At 44.2% G+C, this 19452-nt stretch overlaps 1 protein-coding gene across 10 annotated transcripts in view; it reads right to left on the bottom strand.

The window, feature by feature from the left end:
* MITF (melanocyte inducing transcription factor) overlaps window positions 1-19199 on the bottom strand; it is a 111387-nt gene extending 92188 nt beyond the window's left edge. For 7 of the 10 annotated variants that reach the window (XM_074835985.1, XM_074835989.1, XM_074835990.1 and 4 more), the window contains exon 1: window positions 18904-19090. In XM_074835985.1, coding sequence (XP_074692086.1) covers window positions 18904-19007 — 104 coding nt within the window. In that variant the 5' untranslated portion in view covers window positions 19008-19090. The other 3 variants (XM_074835987.1, XM_074835986.1, XM_074836000.1) reach the window with 3 other exon arrangements.
* Window positions 19200-19452: the final 253 nt, after the last annotated feature.

Genomic DNA, 19452 nt, shown 5'->3' with positions numbered 1-19452 from the left:
GCAGAACAAAAGCTGTTTACAGAGGACTTTGTTGTTGGAGCTTCCCAGATATACTGCTGGCAAAATAGCGTCACGTTTCATAACAATTTCCGTGATGTGTGCCAACTACAGACGAGCCCTCTTCAACCAGTACAGCTCCAAAGTACCCTGTATCAAAGTCCTAGGTCTATATACAAAGCTGCTGAGGAGAAACAAGGTTTATATTCTGATTAATTGTTCAGGATGAAAATATGGGCTCTGACATAATGTAACAGCTATTTTGGCACAACTTTTGAGAAGCATGAGTAAGCAGCCTCTCCTAATTGATGTGCAGATCCTGGAGTGGGAAGTGGAAGCATAATAGCTTCATGTTGTCTTCTGAAAGTTAACACAGATGTGAAACCTGTCAAAGTAGTCCACAGTTACCAGCAGTGGCTACACACTGGAAGAACTTAATCCTGTTTCATCCATTATCTACATTTTCTGTCTCCCACGGAAAATGGATTAACACAGGACAACTTGGATGTTACAGCTGCAGTCAACGCAAGTGATTCCAGGTCTCAATGGTGGCAGGAGGACTCAAGCAGCCGATCAAAATACCTTGGCTTAACAAGTTACCATTCAGCTGCTGAGCAGTGAGAGCAGCCACGTGTGCTGTTTGACCACAGCCAATGTGTACTAAGACAGCTTAGCTAAGTCGACGGTCAAAGAGGTTAGCGTTAACCTGCATTACATCATATTTGCTATGAACCAGGACTTTGCACACAGATAACTACTGCAGTATAGCTGACATCAGTAAATTATTACACAGAATTAACTAAACCATGCTTGAGCCGTAAGATGATTAGCTCAGCGAGCCAGTATTTTTGGGACATGGTTCCTATGGAGTAAGCATAAAGCTTGAGAAAGATTCCTGGCAGGTTACCAGACCACTGGCATTACTGCTCATTCATTCAAGAGATTCAGTATGTCAAGAATCAGTCATATAAAGTCATCAAACTAGACTCATTGGTAAAGATGTCACTGACTGTAAGCATGGTACTTGTCACACTTTCTACTGGAATTATGTTTTTAAAACAGCAAAATTCAGCTGCATACACAGAAAACCAACCACAGACCAGCAACCATACAACTCACACGTCACTTTTACCATGTTTTTCTATGGTCAGCAGTATGATTTTATGTTCCATCTAACCCAACATAACTACAAGCTGATACAGAAGGAGGAGTCCTGCCTTCCCACAGTCTGGTTCTCCACCCTGCCCTGGGTTGGGTCTTGTAACTGTGTGGCCATAGCACAAGTCAGTTCTGTAAGCAGAGAAAACTTTTTTTTGAGCATGTGCGGTCCTTTCCCATTGAATCAGCGAGATAAAACCAATTCTCAGTGCAGCCATTCAGCAGCCAGCTCCTTCACAGGGTGCAGGACTGCGACTCAAGTAACAGACACGCATGGCCATACCTCCCAGCAGCAGCCTGCAGCCAGAGGAGATCAGGGGTAGCACAAAACCACACCCCACGTAGTGCATAGTCCTTCTGCCAGTATTCATAAGGTGAACTTTTACCCCACATTACTGCCTTGGAATAAAGTAGTTAAGCAAGTGATAAGAGGCTATTTTTTCCCTTAAATCACTCAAATGATAGAAAAGACAAAGCCTCTGATTCCACATACCTAAACTCTAGAGGACATGGCTGGGTGAACACCAAGCTGCCTACATCTTCGCCTCTGAAATCTACTGGAGTAAACAATACCGAAGAATTGGTAAAAGTGCACTTTAACGTGAGAATACACGTCACCGGGCAAAAGTAGACAGTACTGCTCTGCAAGTGCCTTTGTGTTCATGTTCTGAATTGCCACTCTTCCATAGTCCCTGATACCAAGACCAAAAAAGATGCGTAAACAAGATTTTGTGCACACAGTGTTCAGTAGAAAAGGGGAAAGCTGCCCCTTATCCCTGCAGCCACCCAAAACCTCCGGGCAGCAGAAACTGGCACAGTTTTCCAGGCTGTTTAAAGGCCTGTCCCTGATATCCAAAGGCAAGTCAGACCATATGAATTGATGCAACACTGGCAGCCCAGTCCCAACATGCATGGGACTTACCAGCTGGCACATACTCACACATACATGCAATAAGCCTAAGACTTTCTGGAGAAAAATAAACCTGTTTCCCCTTGCATAGCAGCTCTACTCTTGAAGAGGGGAGCAGCAGTATGCAGCTATACACCAAAGCTAGCATTAGTTAAACAGTACTCCTGCCAGGAAAGATGGGGATGACTTCTTTGTAACAGCAATGGCTGTGGTAGGATGTAAAATATGGCACAGCAGTATGAAGAATGCTACCAGATAAATCACAAAGGCCAGGCCAATTTCGGCAAAGCGATTCTGTTGCCTGCAGGTGTAATTTTCCTTCCACATACCATCCTTCTGTGCCTCTCTCCAACAATAAACTCAGTAGGATATGCTGGAGTTTGGGTTCAGTCTTCAGTTACAACAGAGAAGGGGATCTCAACTATTAGTCCATACCACTCAGTTGAACCAGGAGACCCTCCATCTTTATACGTTTTTCTCCCAGCCTCTGAGAATGCCTCACACCTTCTGGCAGTTGTACTGTCATCGTCATCCAATGTCCAGATTTCAGAAAAAGCTGTACAGTAAACCTAAGTGCAGTAACAACAGAAATCCCAATTCCATTATTAAATTCAAATTTAATTCGGAACATTCCTTAACCACGCAAATGCAGAGGTAAGGCATTGCCTTCAAAATGCTTTTCATTAAGAACTCAGCATCTAGCACAGCTCCCTGTAAACTGCATATAATCTAATTTCTGCACTACCCTGTTTCAGTTTCTCATTACTGAATATCTTTCATGTTTTAATTCACATGACATTAGATTTGCTGCACTAAATGAGCACCTTCTGAACTCCAGAATAAAGTGGAGGTTAATTACTAAACCAGATTTTTAAGTGAGAGTAAAACTCTATTAATGCCTAAAGCAATGCTAAACTTGACAACTTAATTGAAGTTAAGCATTGCAGAGTTAAGCTGCCCCAACAGCTTTATTCAAGCAGCAGCTCACTGTGAGACCTCCCAAGATCCCACATTTTACCCAGATGACAGAGGACAGGACTCCTCCTGCTCCCAATTCTTGCATTTGCAGTGAGATACTCAGGTAGCATTTCAAGATGGCCTTGTGAGATGTCGAGACCTCTCCCCCAACCTGCTTCTCCTCATCTCCCTTGTACACTTCACGGAGCCTCAGAATAAACAAGGGGAGACAAACAAAAGTGATAGGGTAAAAGGAGCTCTCACTGCAGGTAGTACAGGTAGTCATTTACATGAGAAAAGCCCCAGAGGACTGCACAAACGCAGATTATCATCCTCATCTATAAACTTAAAATATAAAGGACCACTGAGTCTACTAGGTCTCAGGTTTTTTGGAGCTTCTAGATGGCAATAAGTAACCAAGTCTCTTCCCCAGAAAGTGCTGCTCTGAGAAAACACCGTAACTTTCTGCTTATTTCTCAATTGTTATTGGAAATGCAAAAGGAACAAAGTCTGGAGCAGCAAACATGGTTTATTTTCTATACTTGATGTTTTGCCATTGCCAGTCAACTCCAGTTACCCAAACATGTCAGAGCCTGACAGTACAGAAAAATGAATGCAGCCTCAGAAAATACAAACTGGCGACTGTAGAGTCAGCACATGTTCATTTCTGTGTCTGATACCAAGTGAATCAAACAAGACTGCTATGGCAGGGCACAGCACTGGACTCTTACCTGCTACTGACAGTGTCCTTAGAGATTTGTATTTAACTGCTACACTTTATTTTACCCTGGAAGGCACTGAAGTAAACTTTCCCAGTAATTCCAGTAAACTTTTTTTATACTGAAGAACACAGTCTGTAAGTTATCCAGTTTGCTGGTCCTTGAGGCTGACAAAAGCAAGCGACAGAAAACCGTAGTCCTAGATAACTGCATGATGCAGGACAGCCACAGCAAGCTCAGTCCCAACTGAAGCTTAGATACTCAATTCCATGTGATATTTATTTAACACAGGTTGGCAGCAGTGTATTGTGCACTGTCCCGATGAACAGAGGCACAGTTGCAGGTTACAAAAAGGCACTTTGTGCACAGCACACTAAGGAACCGATTCTAGAATTATCCCAGAGCACGAAATGGCCAAAGTTCATGTTTACTATTTTAGAAGTAATTTCAACTTTAGTGTATGAGTTCATAACAGACAAGTTAGTGCTGGTGCATCAAAGAACTGGAATACTTTAGTCAACAGCCTCATGGAATTATTATACACGTTAAACAGTCCAGATAACATCACAAGCAATGAGCATCTGTCAAATGCTTTGCACTAACACCACCAAGGTACAGTTTTGCAGCACTGGACACAACCTCTGCACTTAAGCTGAAGTGCTTATTAAAGGTAATGTTATGTTGTAGGGTGCTTTGCATCCATCCACAATGGCAAATGACAGAGCAAAAAACTCGTTTGTGTCAAACAAGACTGAATCAAGACGAGGAAGAAAACCTTGGCGGCCTTTGAGACAAGACTGAAGGATGCAGAAGTTGTGCCCACCAGGTCTTCAACTATGCTTGTGCAACCAATTGCTTTTAGGACAACAATTTTGGTAAGAAATACATCCCCTTGCCTTACTTAGAAAAGCAAAGCTGAAGGCGTGCAACTTGGGGAGGAGGTGTGCAGCCTCCTGCATACTTCATCTTGTGCACACTGTGATACATAAGTCAAAAAGTTTTTGAGTTATGTATAACTCAAAAAAAAAAAAAACAAAAAAACCCCACACTTTTTTACTGTAAGGATCATCAATACCAGAACAGGTCACTCAGAGCAGCTGTGGAGTTTCTGTCTTTGGAGATACTCAAAACCCAATGAGACATGGCTCCCAGCAACCTACTCAACATGATGAACAACAGAGCTGTACGAGATCATCTCCAGAGGCATCACTTAAGCCTGTTGAAAATAACCCTATTCCAAATTTTCAGAACCTGTCCACATGACAGCCGGTATTAAGAGTAAGGATGCTGTAGTTGGCTTTGAGAACCTAGCCTGCATTCAGAAAGCTGCAGTCACATACAGGGTCTTTTTCAGAGGAGCCACACAAGCACTTATTATCACAGCGCACACATGTGAGTGTTCAAGGAACTGTTCTTCATGATTTAAGCACATTCAAATCTAAATACTTATCTCTCAAATGCCTAAAACTTTCCAGTGTCAAGAACTTGAACACTTTCCTTCCCCTCATGTAAAAAAAACCCAAACAAAACAAACAAACAAAAAAAACCAAAACCCAAACACATAAGTCAATGCTATCATCAGGACATCAGAAACTAAACAGGCAGTTAAGTTTTTTGGGGGAAAAAACCAAAACAAAACAAAACCCTGATTGACAGTGCTCTTCCTCTGTTAAACAGACTATACTGAAATTCAGTTAATTCTGCATCTCATGCATTTATCTTTTTCTAGTGAGACTTTTTACTTTTATAAGTAGTATTTCAACGAAAGTGGAATATATTAAAATCACAGTGTCAGGCTCAAAAGTACATCAGATTTAACAGCCTGCCATATGCTGAACACTCTTCTCCCCATCCAACAACGTGTTCAAACCATGAGCTGAAACTCAAGCACAGTCGTGAGCAGCACAGCTCACGTGCTTAAGGTTTGCTGGATCAGGGTAGAGCACTCCTGTGTTTGTTACAGCCCCAGGGCTGCAACAAGTTTAAACCTACGAGTACAAAACCAATTGAATTATTTAGGATTCTGAAATAAAGAATACCTGGAAGTGCTTTGCAGAACAGAGGTTTGATCAAGGGAGGTCTTTAAATATATGCTTAAACTTCAGCTGGCGTTTAGGTCTGATCTCTTTCAAAGAAGCCTCGGCATGAATGCTGGATGCTTTCTTTAGCATGCAGCTCCCACTATGCCAAGGATTCAAAACACATTATGGGGGGAAAAAAACCACCAAAGCCTATGGCAGGCATTTGCTCAAGGAGAATGCTTTTGGGAGAGACTATATATCATTTTAATATTTCAATTATTCTTACAACTTCAAACAAGCCGAAGTTATTTCTAAAATTCCAGGTCATAAACGAGCACATAGGTACCTCCCTGAATTTTAACTCGAATTCTCATCTTCATCTAACAAGATGCCAGGAAACAGAAAAGAGCCTGTAACCAAAAACTTCGATAAAATTCAGTTAAATTATCCAGATGGTTTTCATTCCACAGAAAATACTAAACCAGCAGTTTGTAGAGCATAGCATTTTCTAAATACACAAAATAAAGAGAAAACAATACACAAGTGGAAAGTGCAAATGCTGAGCCCATTATATTTTTGTTCCGGCAGAAATGCATCACAATCAATACAATCTTGCAGTTCTAGAGCACCCATCTTTCTGCTACCAGGGGCACTCTGCAACTGTAAGTGCCACCAAACAAAGCATTCCTACTTTGACCACTGATTTTTCTCCTACGCTACATGCAAAAAGGAGGAACTGCATTTCCATCACATAGCCCGCAAAGCCCAGCATTCCCTATAGCACTGCAAGAAGCCGAACAGCAGCTACTGAGCAACCTATGTACTTTGGATGACTCTGCAAGCAGACAAATTTAGCATTTCTCCAAAGCACTGCCTGATTCTGTAGCTCTTAAATACAGGGAAAACTGTCTTAGATTAAATAGTGATTACAGAATTGGAATTTCAAGAGCTGTGGAGGTCCTTGCCACAAAAAATAAACGCACTGAAAAGAGACAAGGACAGATACTGCAATTTTTCGCACTGTGTTATTTAATAAACCTCAATGCAAAGGTATTAAAGTACTGATGGGATACACACATCAGATAATTGTCTGACAACACCAGAAATCATTCAAATCCACCACCAGCGGAATTAGAAAACTAATCAGAAAGATCAGCAAGAGATGAGCCATGGAAAAATATCTCTGCAGTTACAGACGGATATTCATCCCTTTTACACGGCATCTCACTATAACGTTTCATAGCAACAGGGCAGGAGTTATCAGATAGCAGGGGATGAGACTGGTAACCATACAAACCAGTACCATCCTCCAGCTCATAGCATGTCTCAAAAACAGTATGAGAAAACAGGCAAGTAAGCAAACCCAGTACTTATACAAGGAGGAGCTGTAAGAAATCACTAAAGCATTTCTTCTTTAGATCATTAATATGTTTTTTTCCTGCAGTACTGCTGGTTCTCCACATTAGCCAGCCAGGAGGGCACAGGCAAGAGCATCACCACGATTTGCTGAACACTGCACCACAACAAGAGCACGTTGACGCTTTCGCAATGCTTTGGGAGAGCAGGAGTTGTCATCTTCCATGTGCCTCTGTCTCTGTGCCTACCTAAAAGAGCTCCGCTGCCCAGGCTGAGCGGAGAAGCTCTGGGTATGAAAGCGGTGGGATTACCAGCTGAGACTGCACCCACCACCAGAGAAACTCAGGTTGCAGGTCACTGCAAGAGCCACCTTTTCTCACCAGCCTCCTTTCACTGAGCTGGTACACAGCACGACACGTGGCACAGCAGAACAGCATTCAGGAACACAAGATCATCAGACCTGTTCTTCTGAAGGTCTATTTATAGTCTCAAGTGGTGCTGCAAGGCCAAAGGCCAAATGGTCAACAGTTTCAAAGAGCAAGTCCCTGAAGATCCCACCTGAGACCCAAGAACACAAACACACACCCCGGATCGGTGCAAGAGGGAAATTTTGTGTTGTGGAGACCATGGCACCCCAGCACAACTCTTAAAAGCACCTTCATTAGAAAGGCTAAGTGAGGGATAATTAACAGTCTCCTCCACAAAGGAGGACTCCTTTGGAAAGACAGTAATTACTGCCTACTCAGAGGGATCTCTCCCAGAAAGCAGGAGGCTGCTGTAAAGGTAGGATGGCCAATTCCTTTGGGAAATACCAAAAAAGCTGCAAGAAACACCCTCCTCAGCTCTGCAAACGTGCAGCAGCAGCAGCACCAGGCCCCTTCCTGCCAGTCCTGTTCTCTTTACAGGGGCAGCTCCAGCACCTTCAAGATCCCCGTAACAGGCAGTTTCATTTCACGCTTGTCTACATTACCCAACATGCTTGAAAAACACAAAGCCCTTGCTGGCTCACAGCATCTTCAGGACTAACAGCTCCTACAGCACAGCAAATATCAAAAGCTGCATTAGCTGGGAACCAAATTATCACTTGCAGAATAGTTTTGCAATTAGATTGAAACTGTAAATTGTGCAATGAGCTAAATCAAAAAAACAAGTTTGTGACAGAGACATGATCTTATTTCAGCTCCTGCCTTACTTACTTTACTCCTTAGTAACTCACTTCTACACAGGTTCAAGCTTCTCTTGCTGTACCATGAATGATTTCACATTCCTAAAAAATTAAGCACTCTTAAGAAATAACGTATACTTGTCTCACTCTTAATACACACCTTTGCCTGACAGCTTCCTCATGCATACATACCACCCAGAGAGGCCCTTCGGCCAGGAGTACCATCAGAGTCCATACCACCTTTCGACTTCCTTGCCTTTCTGCAACAATTCAGAAATCTCCGGTTCCTACAACTCTAAACATGTTTTCCATTCGTTCAACTATCTGTGCCCCAAATATCACCATTCACATTTCAAGCAGGTCCCCATATTCCATGCTGTGACCTCAACTACAGAGATTTGGACAACTACCTTTTAGAAACAGATGGAACTGAAAACGATCTAATTTCTGAACACACCTTCCTTGCCTCCTGGTAGAGAGCTGTTCCACTTTGTACAAGTAATTATTTTCTGGAGCAGCATGAGAACCATCCCAGGTAAATTCTCACTCCCTTGTGTTACATCAAGCCACTCTGGCCCCTACCAGTTCAATGAATACTATACAAGGCAAAATGGAGTAGCTTCTGAAAAACAGACACCTCAAGAAGCCCACAGTTTACTGGTTTGGGCAGCGGACATGCTCAATCCCATGTTTTGAGTCACAGATGAGACTGGAACTCAAAACTTGTGTCCCAAGTAGATAAAGCTGGGGTAGGGGGACATCGTACTACCTGCTCTTTCTCCTGTCTGTAAGAGCAGACCTGTCTTTGGCACATCACTCCAAGAAAGGTTTAGCAACGGCTCACCTACACCAGACAACTGAATCTTCAAGGGACAGCATTCAACACCAACACCAGCCTCTTACACCCTTCACTGGCTGACTCAGGCAATCCCCCACTCCACATGCCGGTTTTCACAAGCCTTCTTTGAAGCCACCTTTCCCCCATGCATTCTGTAAGGAACCCAGACACCTACCTCATGGGGTTTTTTTAATTCCACTAAGCAGCAGAACACATAAAAATGAGATGATGCAACACTAAACCAAAGTTCCCCTTATGAATATAGCCCTAGGTGCCCAACAGGATGTGACAGGTGGACAGGCAGGTGAGCTGAGCAGGAGGATGAGGTCACGAAATGAGCAGTTGCACAGCACACTACTAATCTTAAATTCCAAACTCATTATGCACAAGCCTAACAAACAAAGGAGCAGCTTAAGAGATTTACAATGTGCCTTCTCCAAGGGTGGAATAATTATTTATCAGATAGCAACCTTCGTGTTACAACAGCAATAAATACATAAATGATCCCAGCAACTCTTCTGAACCATGTCTACATCTTCACTAAACAGACTGACATCTGGGATGTGCCTTTGGCTTGGCTGAGCTTGGGTAGAATTGTAAATATTCAGTAAAAATAACATAAAGCTTGCTAGATTGAGCAGAAACCCAAACGCAGGAGTTAATGGCATCCCAGGGGACCCACTGCAAGAATCCCACATCCCCCTGAACTCCTTCCAGCTTCCAGTGAACAGCCCATAAGAGTTTTTTCCCTTTGCTTTTCTGTGAGACCATTCCGTCCTGCACATGTACACATCTCAATATCATTCTGATGTCATTCTCTCAGGTTGCAACTGTTATCCAGGCTGAAGTCCACAGACATTATAAAAAGGGGTTGTACCTCTGTATTCCTAGTTTGGCTTTACAGCTGCATATTACCACACAGGGACACATCCAGAAAAAGCACTTCCGAAGTCAGTCATATTTTATACAAACTCTCTCCTTCTTTATTTAGATAAAACCCAATGAATCCTGAAAGGAAATAGTAAACGTGCACAAAACATGCTCAGCCAGGCTCCCCCACTCAGATATCCCAATGACCCTTTTCGATCTCTACTGTCCTATTCAGACTTCCCAATTCGAAGTTCCAGGACCACAATTCCCCCCTTGCCCATACTCCCCATCTCTTGCCATCTGACAGCTTCCAAAGCCTGCTCCCACCTTCTCAACCTGAAACAGTTTCCAGCTGATTTAGCTCCCTCACGAGTTTTCTAGCTAGCTGCTTTTCCTCCAGAAAGGATCACAGTAATTCCTATTTTTTGTATGTGTTTACACGGTACAACACGATAGCTGGCAGTAAGATTAGTAACAATCATTCATCATTCCCATCTCCATTCTCTGAAGCACCCTTCATTTGGGACATTGTGGTTGTTCCCACCATTTCTTGTTACTTTTCTCTGGTCTCCAGACCTCAACGCCCCTGCCCTACTAGGTGTCTACTATTCATACAGCAGTTTGTGTTCTCACAGACTGCAAAGACAAGAAACAGTATCTCAGCATCCCAGGGTTACAGGCAAGCTTTGACAATACAGCATCTTGTTACTGGAGTGATGCTTTAAACACATTAAACGTGTCAAGCTTCCAGTGCCTAAATATCTCAAAGACGATCAACATCTTTCCAGGCACCCAAAACACTAATCTTCACCACGTAAAGTCCTTTTCACCTCAGGATTCATCACAAATAAATTCTTTAGTGTAACAGTAGGCCAAACCAGGCACATAATCCTTGCGCACAGACAAATGAAGCTTGCCTTTGTAGGTTTGAACAGATACAAATCTCCTTCCTACTCCCTGCAACTTCACAAGCAGTCTCACAAGATGGTCTGAGAAGACCAGGCGCCCCCCCCCGCCCCCAGCACGGCTCACCCAGCCACGCCAGCCTAAGCAGCAGGTTCGTGTGGTTTACACCCATTCTGTGTCAAAAGAGCAGCACAGAGGTGCAACGTACCTGTGAAAGTAGATCACCCTTTTTTGGGAAGCATTTAAGGAGGATGAATCCAGTTCTTCCAAGAGATGGGAACTGCCGCATCATCTCAAATGCGACTGTTTCCCTTAGCCGAAACATCCCTACGAAATACCGACTGCGGGATTGATCTCCAGCCGCCTGACACCATACCTGTGGTATTCTAGAGTAAGAGAAAAAGAGTCTGAAAAAAAGGTATTGGTTTGTTCTTGATGCTCATTTCTCCAAGTAATACAGAATTCATAAACTCCACATCTGCAAATGTATGTCTGCCTACATTGTAAACGAATAATCTTCATGGGAACTGATTTTAAAAAAAACTTGTTTACTGTTAGAGGCTGTTAATTACAACATTAAAATACTAGCCCGAACCCTACATTAAACTTGCATTCTGTTTTACATAGCAGTATAGGTAACAATCATCACAGCAAGCAGCTCTGTTGGCTCGTGCTGGAAGAAGTAATTATACAGCACAGCAACGCATTTTTGCCCTTCAACCTGCCAGTCCAGTCTACGCAGCAGCTGTGAGCAGCAGGTCAGGGCGGAGGAGCCTACAGAGGCTTTCTACATAATCACTTACCACCGAAGAAAAAAAAAAAAAACAAACTATAAACCACCAGACCCTGGCTTGCATGCTTGGCAGAAAGCTGCTAACGCAAACATTACAGCAGCCCTTGCAGCAGAGATGTTACCAGAAAAAATGAGCTCGATCCAAAGGCACTATTAGTGGTTAAAGTATTAGCTAGCAGTTGTATTGCAAGCCTTCCTCATTAATTTCAGTTTTTATACTTGTACCAGTGATACCCACACCATTCTCTTTCCCTTGGACACTCCTATGTCCTCTTTGAAACACTTATTCCCAGGGGAAGCCCACAGAGGTCAATGACTGGGGCCTATGCAAGTCGCAAGCTGAAATTCTGGCCAAAGATACTGGGACAAAGCCCTTTCAAAAGGCACCCCAAAATTACTAGTGCCCATCCACAGTGAGCAGACCCTTGGCATGTCTAACACTGCAAACCACACGTAACTTCTACCTTGGAGATGGGCTGGAGGACAGGCTGCTCTGTTTCAGACTGTATTAACAGTCTTCGGTTCCAGTGAACTTAAATTCAATCTTGACACCCAAAGCAGCCTCAGCTTTTTTACAGCTGTTGCAGATAAAGCAGTAACATTGTTATATTATGAATATGCAACAATATTCCTTTTCCTGTGGTGTTTTTCCCCACTTTGAAGTGTAAAACTACATGCAAGTCAATAGTCCTGTTACTGTTCAGCTGTTGGGATTATTAAAAATAAATAAATAAAATAATCTCAGTTCTAGTATAATATGACAGTGATGCAATGGTTAACTGTCCAGCAAAATCTGCCATGCCATGCTGCTTAATCATGTTGTCTTTGTACCAGCAAAAATCATATTAAAAGACAGTTAATGTTACCAAACAAAAATGTTACAACCAATGTATTTCAAAAACTTTTTGAATCCAAAATAGAACAAGACAGACAATAATGGCCAAGAGCCTGACCAGCTTAATGGAAGTTGGACTCTCATTTTGTTCTCAACACTGAAACAGCAAATTATTCTCGGAAGACAATTAACAGCCAACACGCAATTTCAATTTTGAGCGAAAAGTAAACAGAAAATTACTCCTTCCATTTCATTTTTGAAGTCTTTAAGTGTGTTGCTTTAGAAAGCAAAGCTAGAAACAGGAGGACAGCATAGTAAGTGTCAGAACAGGTTTCTCCTGTACCCTCATTTTTAAGCAGCTGTACAGATTTCTTCCCATTAAATTTTTAATCATAGAATGTAGCGAGAGGCTGGATTTGTTTATAAAGTAATGCATCTGCAAGTCTCTTCTGCTCTCGTTTCCCAGCTTTCTTCTAGATCCTGACCAAACCGTACAGCAGGAGTTAGTCATGCTGCCTACCACCATGCTGGAAAGGACCTCTGATACACCACCCTACGTGCCAAATAAAAACATACACAGCACAGAATAAGCTCTGCAATGATTTCTTAATCACAACTGGTAGATTCACAGCAGCCCCAAAAATCCTACTCCAGAGGCTTATGGAATTACCTCCACTACATGTGGGGAAACGAACAGCGCCAGAGGCACCCCACCACATCAGCAGGGCTGCATCTGTTTATTTTCAGTCATTTAAAAGGCAGAAGAATATATTGATTCAAGTTATTACCTGGATTCTCTATATTGATAGCAGCCAGCTAGGGAAGCTTCCTGCTCACCAGAAAGGTGTAGATTTATTTCATACTTACACACAACTAATACAGCCAGCAGTCTGATAAATAAAAATACATGTGCATGCTAAAAGGTGCACAGTCAGTGCAATCAGCTCAGCCTCAAAATATCTGTGCACTCTCTGATCAGCCTGGCAGCTAAACAAAATCCTCCCGAGGAAAGCAGGCCAGGGAAGCAAAAAGGTGACGTTCAATAGTTCATATCAAAGCAAATGCTGAACTGAATTTCATGGGCTATTTCTGTTTCCTTGCTAAACAGCAAAGGCCTACTGCAAATAACAGTTTCGCAGAAGAGAAAAGGTCAGCAAGGATTTCTCACCATGGAAAACGCTCTGCTACAGACAGGGAGCAGCACCGGCTCCCAGTATAAGGAAATATAAAGAAATACTGCTTATTGTCTCCACATGTTTATACAATAGACACTCCAATCGCACCCTTTCCTTTTAAGACTGTTTTCAAAAATAACAAAGTACAAAAAGATGTGGCAGGGGTTTCCTTCCCAGTGAAGCAAATTTGAGGTGCAAAATAAACATGGGATTATTGACTCACTAACAAAAATGTTACCGAGAGATTTGAGAGAGACATACTTTCGGCTTAGCTCTACTCCCACTGATGTCGGTTAAGACTTTTACCATTGACTTCAGTCAGTGCTAGCCTACATATCACTTTAAACTCAGCTATTATTACCTTTTAGTTTAAAATATGTACTGTTCCTCTGGAACAGACGGAAAAATATTTCAGGAACTTTTTAAATCTGTTCCTCCAAGATACTTTTTTTTTTTTTTTTTTAAACACACTGAGACGCGGTTCCTGGATGCAAGCACATGTGACCTGTTCTAAATAAAGGATATTTTCCACTTCTTGCACAACTGGAACAGATATAAGCAGTAGCTTGAACAAACTGCATTGCAGAACCCAACCAGAATATAAAACACTTGAATAAGATCCATAAATAGCAGTAATATGAAAAGACTACCTCCAATAGGGCACAAACTCAATGTTGAGAAGCCTAATGTAATCAAGTTCAAATTTAATCACGCTGCAAAGTTCATTTACGAAATTAAATTTGATCATCTGCAGACTGAGGTACTTTAGAAAAGTCCTCTTTGGCTCCACAGTAAGTACACATTTCAAAAATGTGTGCCTCTTTGGTGAAATTAATATTTCCTCAACAAACACTGTGTATTAAAAGGGAAGTTTTAACTAAAATCAAGATGTCAATGTTTAGCACAGGACAAGAAAAGAGGGAAAAAATGGGGAAAAAAAAGAAAGTGCTTTAAAGAGGATTCTTACTGGATAAACATGAGGTACTAGCTGATATAAGTAAAATATTGGAGATTTACATTAAAAAACACATTTAGACACCAGGAATTGTGATAATTTTATAAAAACTTCACTGCTTTAATAATGACAAACTCTACATCTCAATGCTATTGCTCATAAAGCAAGAATAAGCCTCCTAAAAAACTACCATGCAACATAAAAGCATTTCCCAATAATTTTTTCCACTAAAAATACTTCAGTAACTGCATCATTCAGGTGCTTTTTAACCAGTCTGAAAACAAATAAGCTGGGAAAAGGAAACAGAAAATAGCACAAATAGTAATTTACCTGCAGGTACATGGTTTTATTAAGGCAGTAAATTACATCAACTGACAATAATTTGCTGGCACTTGCTAAGCTGCGTGTAACCATCCAAAGGGACACACATTAGAGAGAAAAGCAATATAAATTTTTTTTGCTGCATTTGGCACACCTGGGTTAGTTCAGATTGCCCTGCACAGAGGCAGACTGTAAAGTCTTTACTTCCAGACACCAGTTTGATATCCAAAACATTGCTTTAATACGTCAAATGATTTAAAGAATCCACATTAGCAGTATAATAGATAGAACTTAAGCCTACAGTGCCCTGATGACTGCATGGAGACGCATCAGGATCTGTGTTTACTTTTGGTAATAACTGATTATTTTCTTCAACTGATTACCGGAAAATAAAACTCCATTGATTTCATTGTGCACTGCTTGTACCAGAAAACTTATTTACTTTTTCATTACACAAACACATACATATTTAAGTGTATGCACTTATAAATTAAAACTATGATCCTTTGGAAATACGTCATGAGAAGAATAAAGTATGAATGTGAGGGGAAAAAAAAATAAATCTCATTGTCTTACTGGCTAGTCATACAGTCCAGCTTCCTCCCACAGTGAAAAGCGACTCTGGAGAAACCAAAGTGACTGAAACATCTTCTCAGTTTTCAAAGACATTCAACCACAGCAAATTCCAGAGAACCCTTAAATGTAGCTAGCACTTAGCACAAGAAGCTAACTTCTCATGAGTCTGAGCGGTTTAGGAAATATGGTTGGCACTGATGTATCTCAGCCCCATGTATTCTCTTCATCCCTTGTGATTAAAGCTTTTTGCTGGGCTTACATTTTTCCTTGGCCTCTAGCATTCAATTGTGGCTTGGCCTAAGTTAGTACAGTATTTACTGCAAAAAGCTTTTATTATCAGACCCCTTGCGGCTTTGGATTGCAGACTTGAATTATGAAATATGGAGTAACTGCGAGGGCACACTGAAGAGGAGAAATCTTTAACTGGATGCCGTATATTGGAAAACAAGCGATCTGGGAGGAAGTGAATAGGAGAGTTTTACTGCGTGAAGGACAGCAATATCGTCAGGGCTGAGTTAAACTGGGCAACAAAAAAAGTTTCTTCTTGGTTCAGAGCATTGGCATTCTTACATTTTTCTGAGCTGGATGGCTTTTTCTACATACTCACAATTTCAGCTGCTATGAGTAAGCCAAGGATGCTTCTCACCTCATGGTTAAAACAGATCAGAAAAAGGCCTGAACGTTGCTAGGAAATCAGCAGTTCTCACCAGGGAAAAAGAGTAGATTGCTATTTAGACTCATCTCCTAACATCAGCTATTGCCTCTGGTTTACTGGCTCCCCAGGCACCTTTCCAGAGCAAGGCTGTGAAGAAGACAGCAAGGAAGCAATTCCCATGGCCACAGTCCCATTGCTACACCACGCTGACCTGGTGCTGTCCACTGACTGCTACGCAACTACTCCTGATTTACATCCACAGGAGAAAGCAGCAGGGTGATGTTGGATACCCTTGATAATCATCAGTCAGACTGGTTTCAGGCCTGAGCAAAGCTGAAGGACTACAGAAGACCTCTTAGATTACGATCTGCACATCATAAAACAAACAGGTTTGTGAACAACTTTTGCCTCTTGTTATCACGAAGTTTTATCAGCCTGGCTCCAGGGACAGGTTTATATGGACCTGGCAGGGGCCCCTGGCTCCTTTGCTTCTTCATCTCCTACAAGACCAGGAAGACAACCAAGACTCTACCTGGAGGTAAGAGCTGTACGTGAGCTGGGCAGGTTCCACGCTGAGGTTAACATGTCAGTTTGCTATCTGCCAGAAAAACCATGCGTTGTTATTTCACCCTCGGGGCTCCCTCTTCTCGTATGCATGGGTACGTGTGGAGAGACATAAGGCAGACTGGGGCAAGCTGGTCACCTTCCTACCCAACAAATCCTCCTGGAAACATCAGGACTGGTGTTGGCCTGAGGCACCGCCAGAATGTCAGGATGACTGACATGGGGGTCCCTTTAAACTCAAAGGTGGGCAGCACTGGCTCTGCAGGAGTAGCAGGTGAGAAGGTGCTGCGGCAATTTACTCTAGGGACTTTTGAAGTGACAACATCTAGAAGATGGCCAAATACTCCAGTGCTTCAATACAGAGTATCTTTACTAGTTTCCCCCTGAGAGAACAACGCAGGGACACATTCGGGTCCCAAAGCATCAAGTCACAGGAATTAAAAGCAGTTGGAACATCTGTGCAGGGTGACATGCAGACCTGCTACCTGTGCTCCATGCCCACACCATCTGAAGACAGAGACAAACTCCTGACGACAAAGTGGATGACCATAAAGGGACAAATCCTGCACGCCGGTTCAAACCCACAGCTGACACAAACAGGGCTATTTGACAACGCTGCAGTTATCATGCTCTACCCCACGACTGCTGCACTCCAGCAGCGACACAGGCACTGAACCCAAAGCCCTGTGGGTCTCCCAGCTGCCTCCATCACAGCTGGAACCCACCACTGCAGGTGAACCCATATTATCTGTGCTGTCCTCTCCACACACCACTCTGGCTTCCAGCTAATTACCTGGATAACAGCAACCACCCCGCACAACCTCAGAGGGCAGAGGAGTTCTGGCAGCTTTGGTGAGACTGGCTGGCCTGGCAGGCTGTGAAAGGCTGCACATCACCACCACTACGTGCACCGCTTCTTGGCAATACCAAAGGTTCAACGCGAGATAGGGCTGCTCTGAAGACAGGCTGTAGGAGGTGGCCCCCCATTTACCAGTCCTTGCAACAGTGACAGAATTTTTAGCATCTTCTGCTACAACATCTTCAGTGTAAGCATTCAGAGCATGATCAAAAATTCATTTGTTTACTCTGAAGTCTGTCTAACAGGCAGCACAACCTCAGCTCATTCCAGCACAATTGTTTAAAAATATTTACCTTCTCATTCATTTTTCAAATGCACGCACAGACGTACGAAGAGCACTGTTCCAAACTAAAACCCATGCCAGACTTGATTACAAACAAGATAGACTCGCAGCAACAACCTTTTATATTCGATTGAGTACTGTTTAGGGGAGTGTTGTGATGAAATGGAGGGCTCGTTACCGCCAGAGTACTTTGAATGAAAGAGCAGTGGGAGAAACACGCCACTGCTGACAAGGTAGATGCTCAAGGCACGGGAGAGCACTTACTTGCTTTCTTTTTCCAGCACTAGGATGGAAAGCAGGTATCTAACACCCCGCAAGGGAGAGAAACACACATCGCCGTATTTCCCTTTAAGGGCCCTATCTATGCAACGCAGCCGCTCCAGATAAAAATAAAGCATCTATCTCGGGGAGAAAACACTTCAGGGAGAAAGTGACGCACCTAGGCAAAAGTTTCCAGTCCCCAAAAACGAGTAGCAAACCTGCTCTCAAAGTCAAAACAAAACCCACAACCCCCCAAAACAGCCTTACGTGCCCCAAGACCTTGCAACAACTCTGCAGCTTTGCGCTGACCCCACCCGAGTGCCGCCGCACCTGACGGGGAAGGGGGTGGGGAGGGGAACACACACGACGGGGGGCGGGAGCGGCGCTCACCGGGGGCAGGTGCCCCAGTACCTCGTGTCCCGCGTGTGTGTGTGTGTCCACTCCACGCCCCGAGGAGCCCACGGGCGGCGGGGGCTCCCCCGGCGTGACAGCGAGGCCCCGCACGGCCAACAATGCCCTTTACATAACGCCGGCCCGGCCCGCCCTCCCGCCCAACAACGCCGCTATTATGGCAGGAAGCACTAAATGGCCGCCCCGCTGCGCACGATGCCTCCCCTCAGCGCGGCGACGAGGTGGAGGGGGGGGGGGGGGGCGGCCGTATTTTTAGCCTTTCCAAACGGCCTTGACCGAACGCGAGGCCCCGTCCAAACGGGCGGCCGGCCGCCCCACCTGCTCTTGAGGGGCTGGCTCTTCAGCTCGTAGTAGGTCTTGGGCTCCTCGTGGAACTCCTCGCCCACCTCGAAGTCCGGCACGATCCCCGACTCCGCCTGCATCGTCGCCGCCGCCGCTGCGAGAGGGAGAGACGGGAGGTTACCGCCGCCGCCGCCGAGCCCCGCCGCGCCGCCCGCTCCCGCTCCCACACACACAGACAGCGCCGCCGCCCGCCCCGCCTGGGACTTGTAGTCCGCCCCGGGGCCGGCCCGGCCGCCTCCGCCCGCTGCGCACTACAACTCCCGCCGGGCCGCGCCGGGAAGGGCCGGGCCGGGCCCGCCGCTGTCAGCCGGGGGCGCCGAGCCGTGCCCGCCACCTGCCGCCCCCCCTCCCCGCCTCTGAGGGCTGACGTCACGCGGCTCTGACGACAGGCGCCCGCCAGAGGTGCCGCGCGTGACGTCACGCCTGCCCACGGCTGGGCGGGCTCGTCCCGCCGGAGGGCGGCGGGTTCCCCCCACACCCCCGCGTCACGGAGGGACGAAGGCAAAGGGGCTTTTCACCCTCACG

The sequence above is a fragment of the Strix aluco genome, chromosome 11 (assembly GCF_031877795.1).
Source record: "Strix aluco isolate bStrAlu1 chromosome 11, bStrAlu1.hap1, whole genome shotgun sequence".
Taxonomy (NCBI): domain Eukaryota; kingdom Metazoa; phylum Chordata; class Aves; order Strigiformes; family Strigidae; genus Strix; species Strix aluco.
The sequence above is the reverse complement of the archived record's forward strand: the minus strand, read 5'-3'. Positions and strand labels throughout refer to the sequence as shown.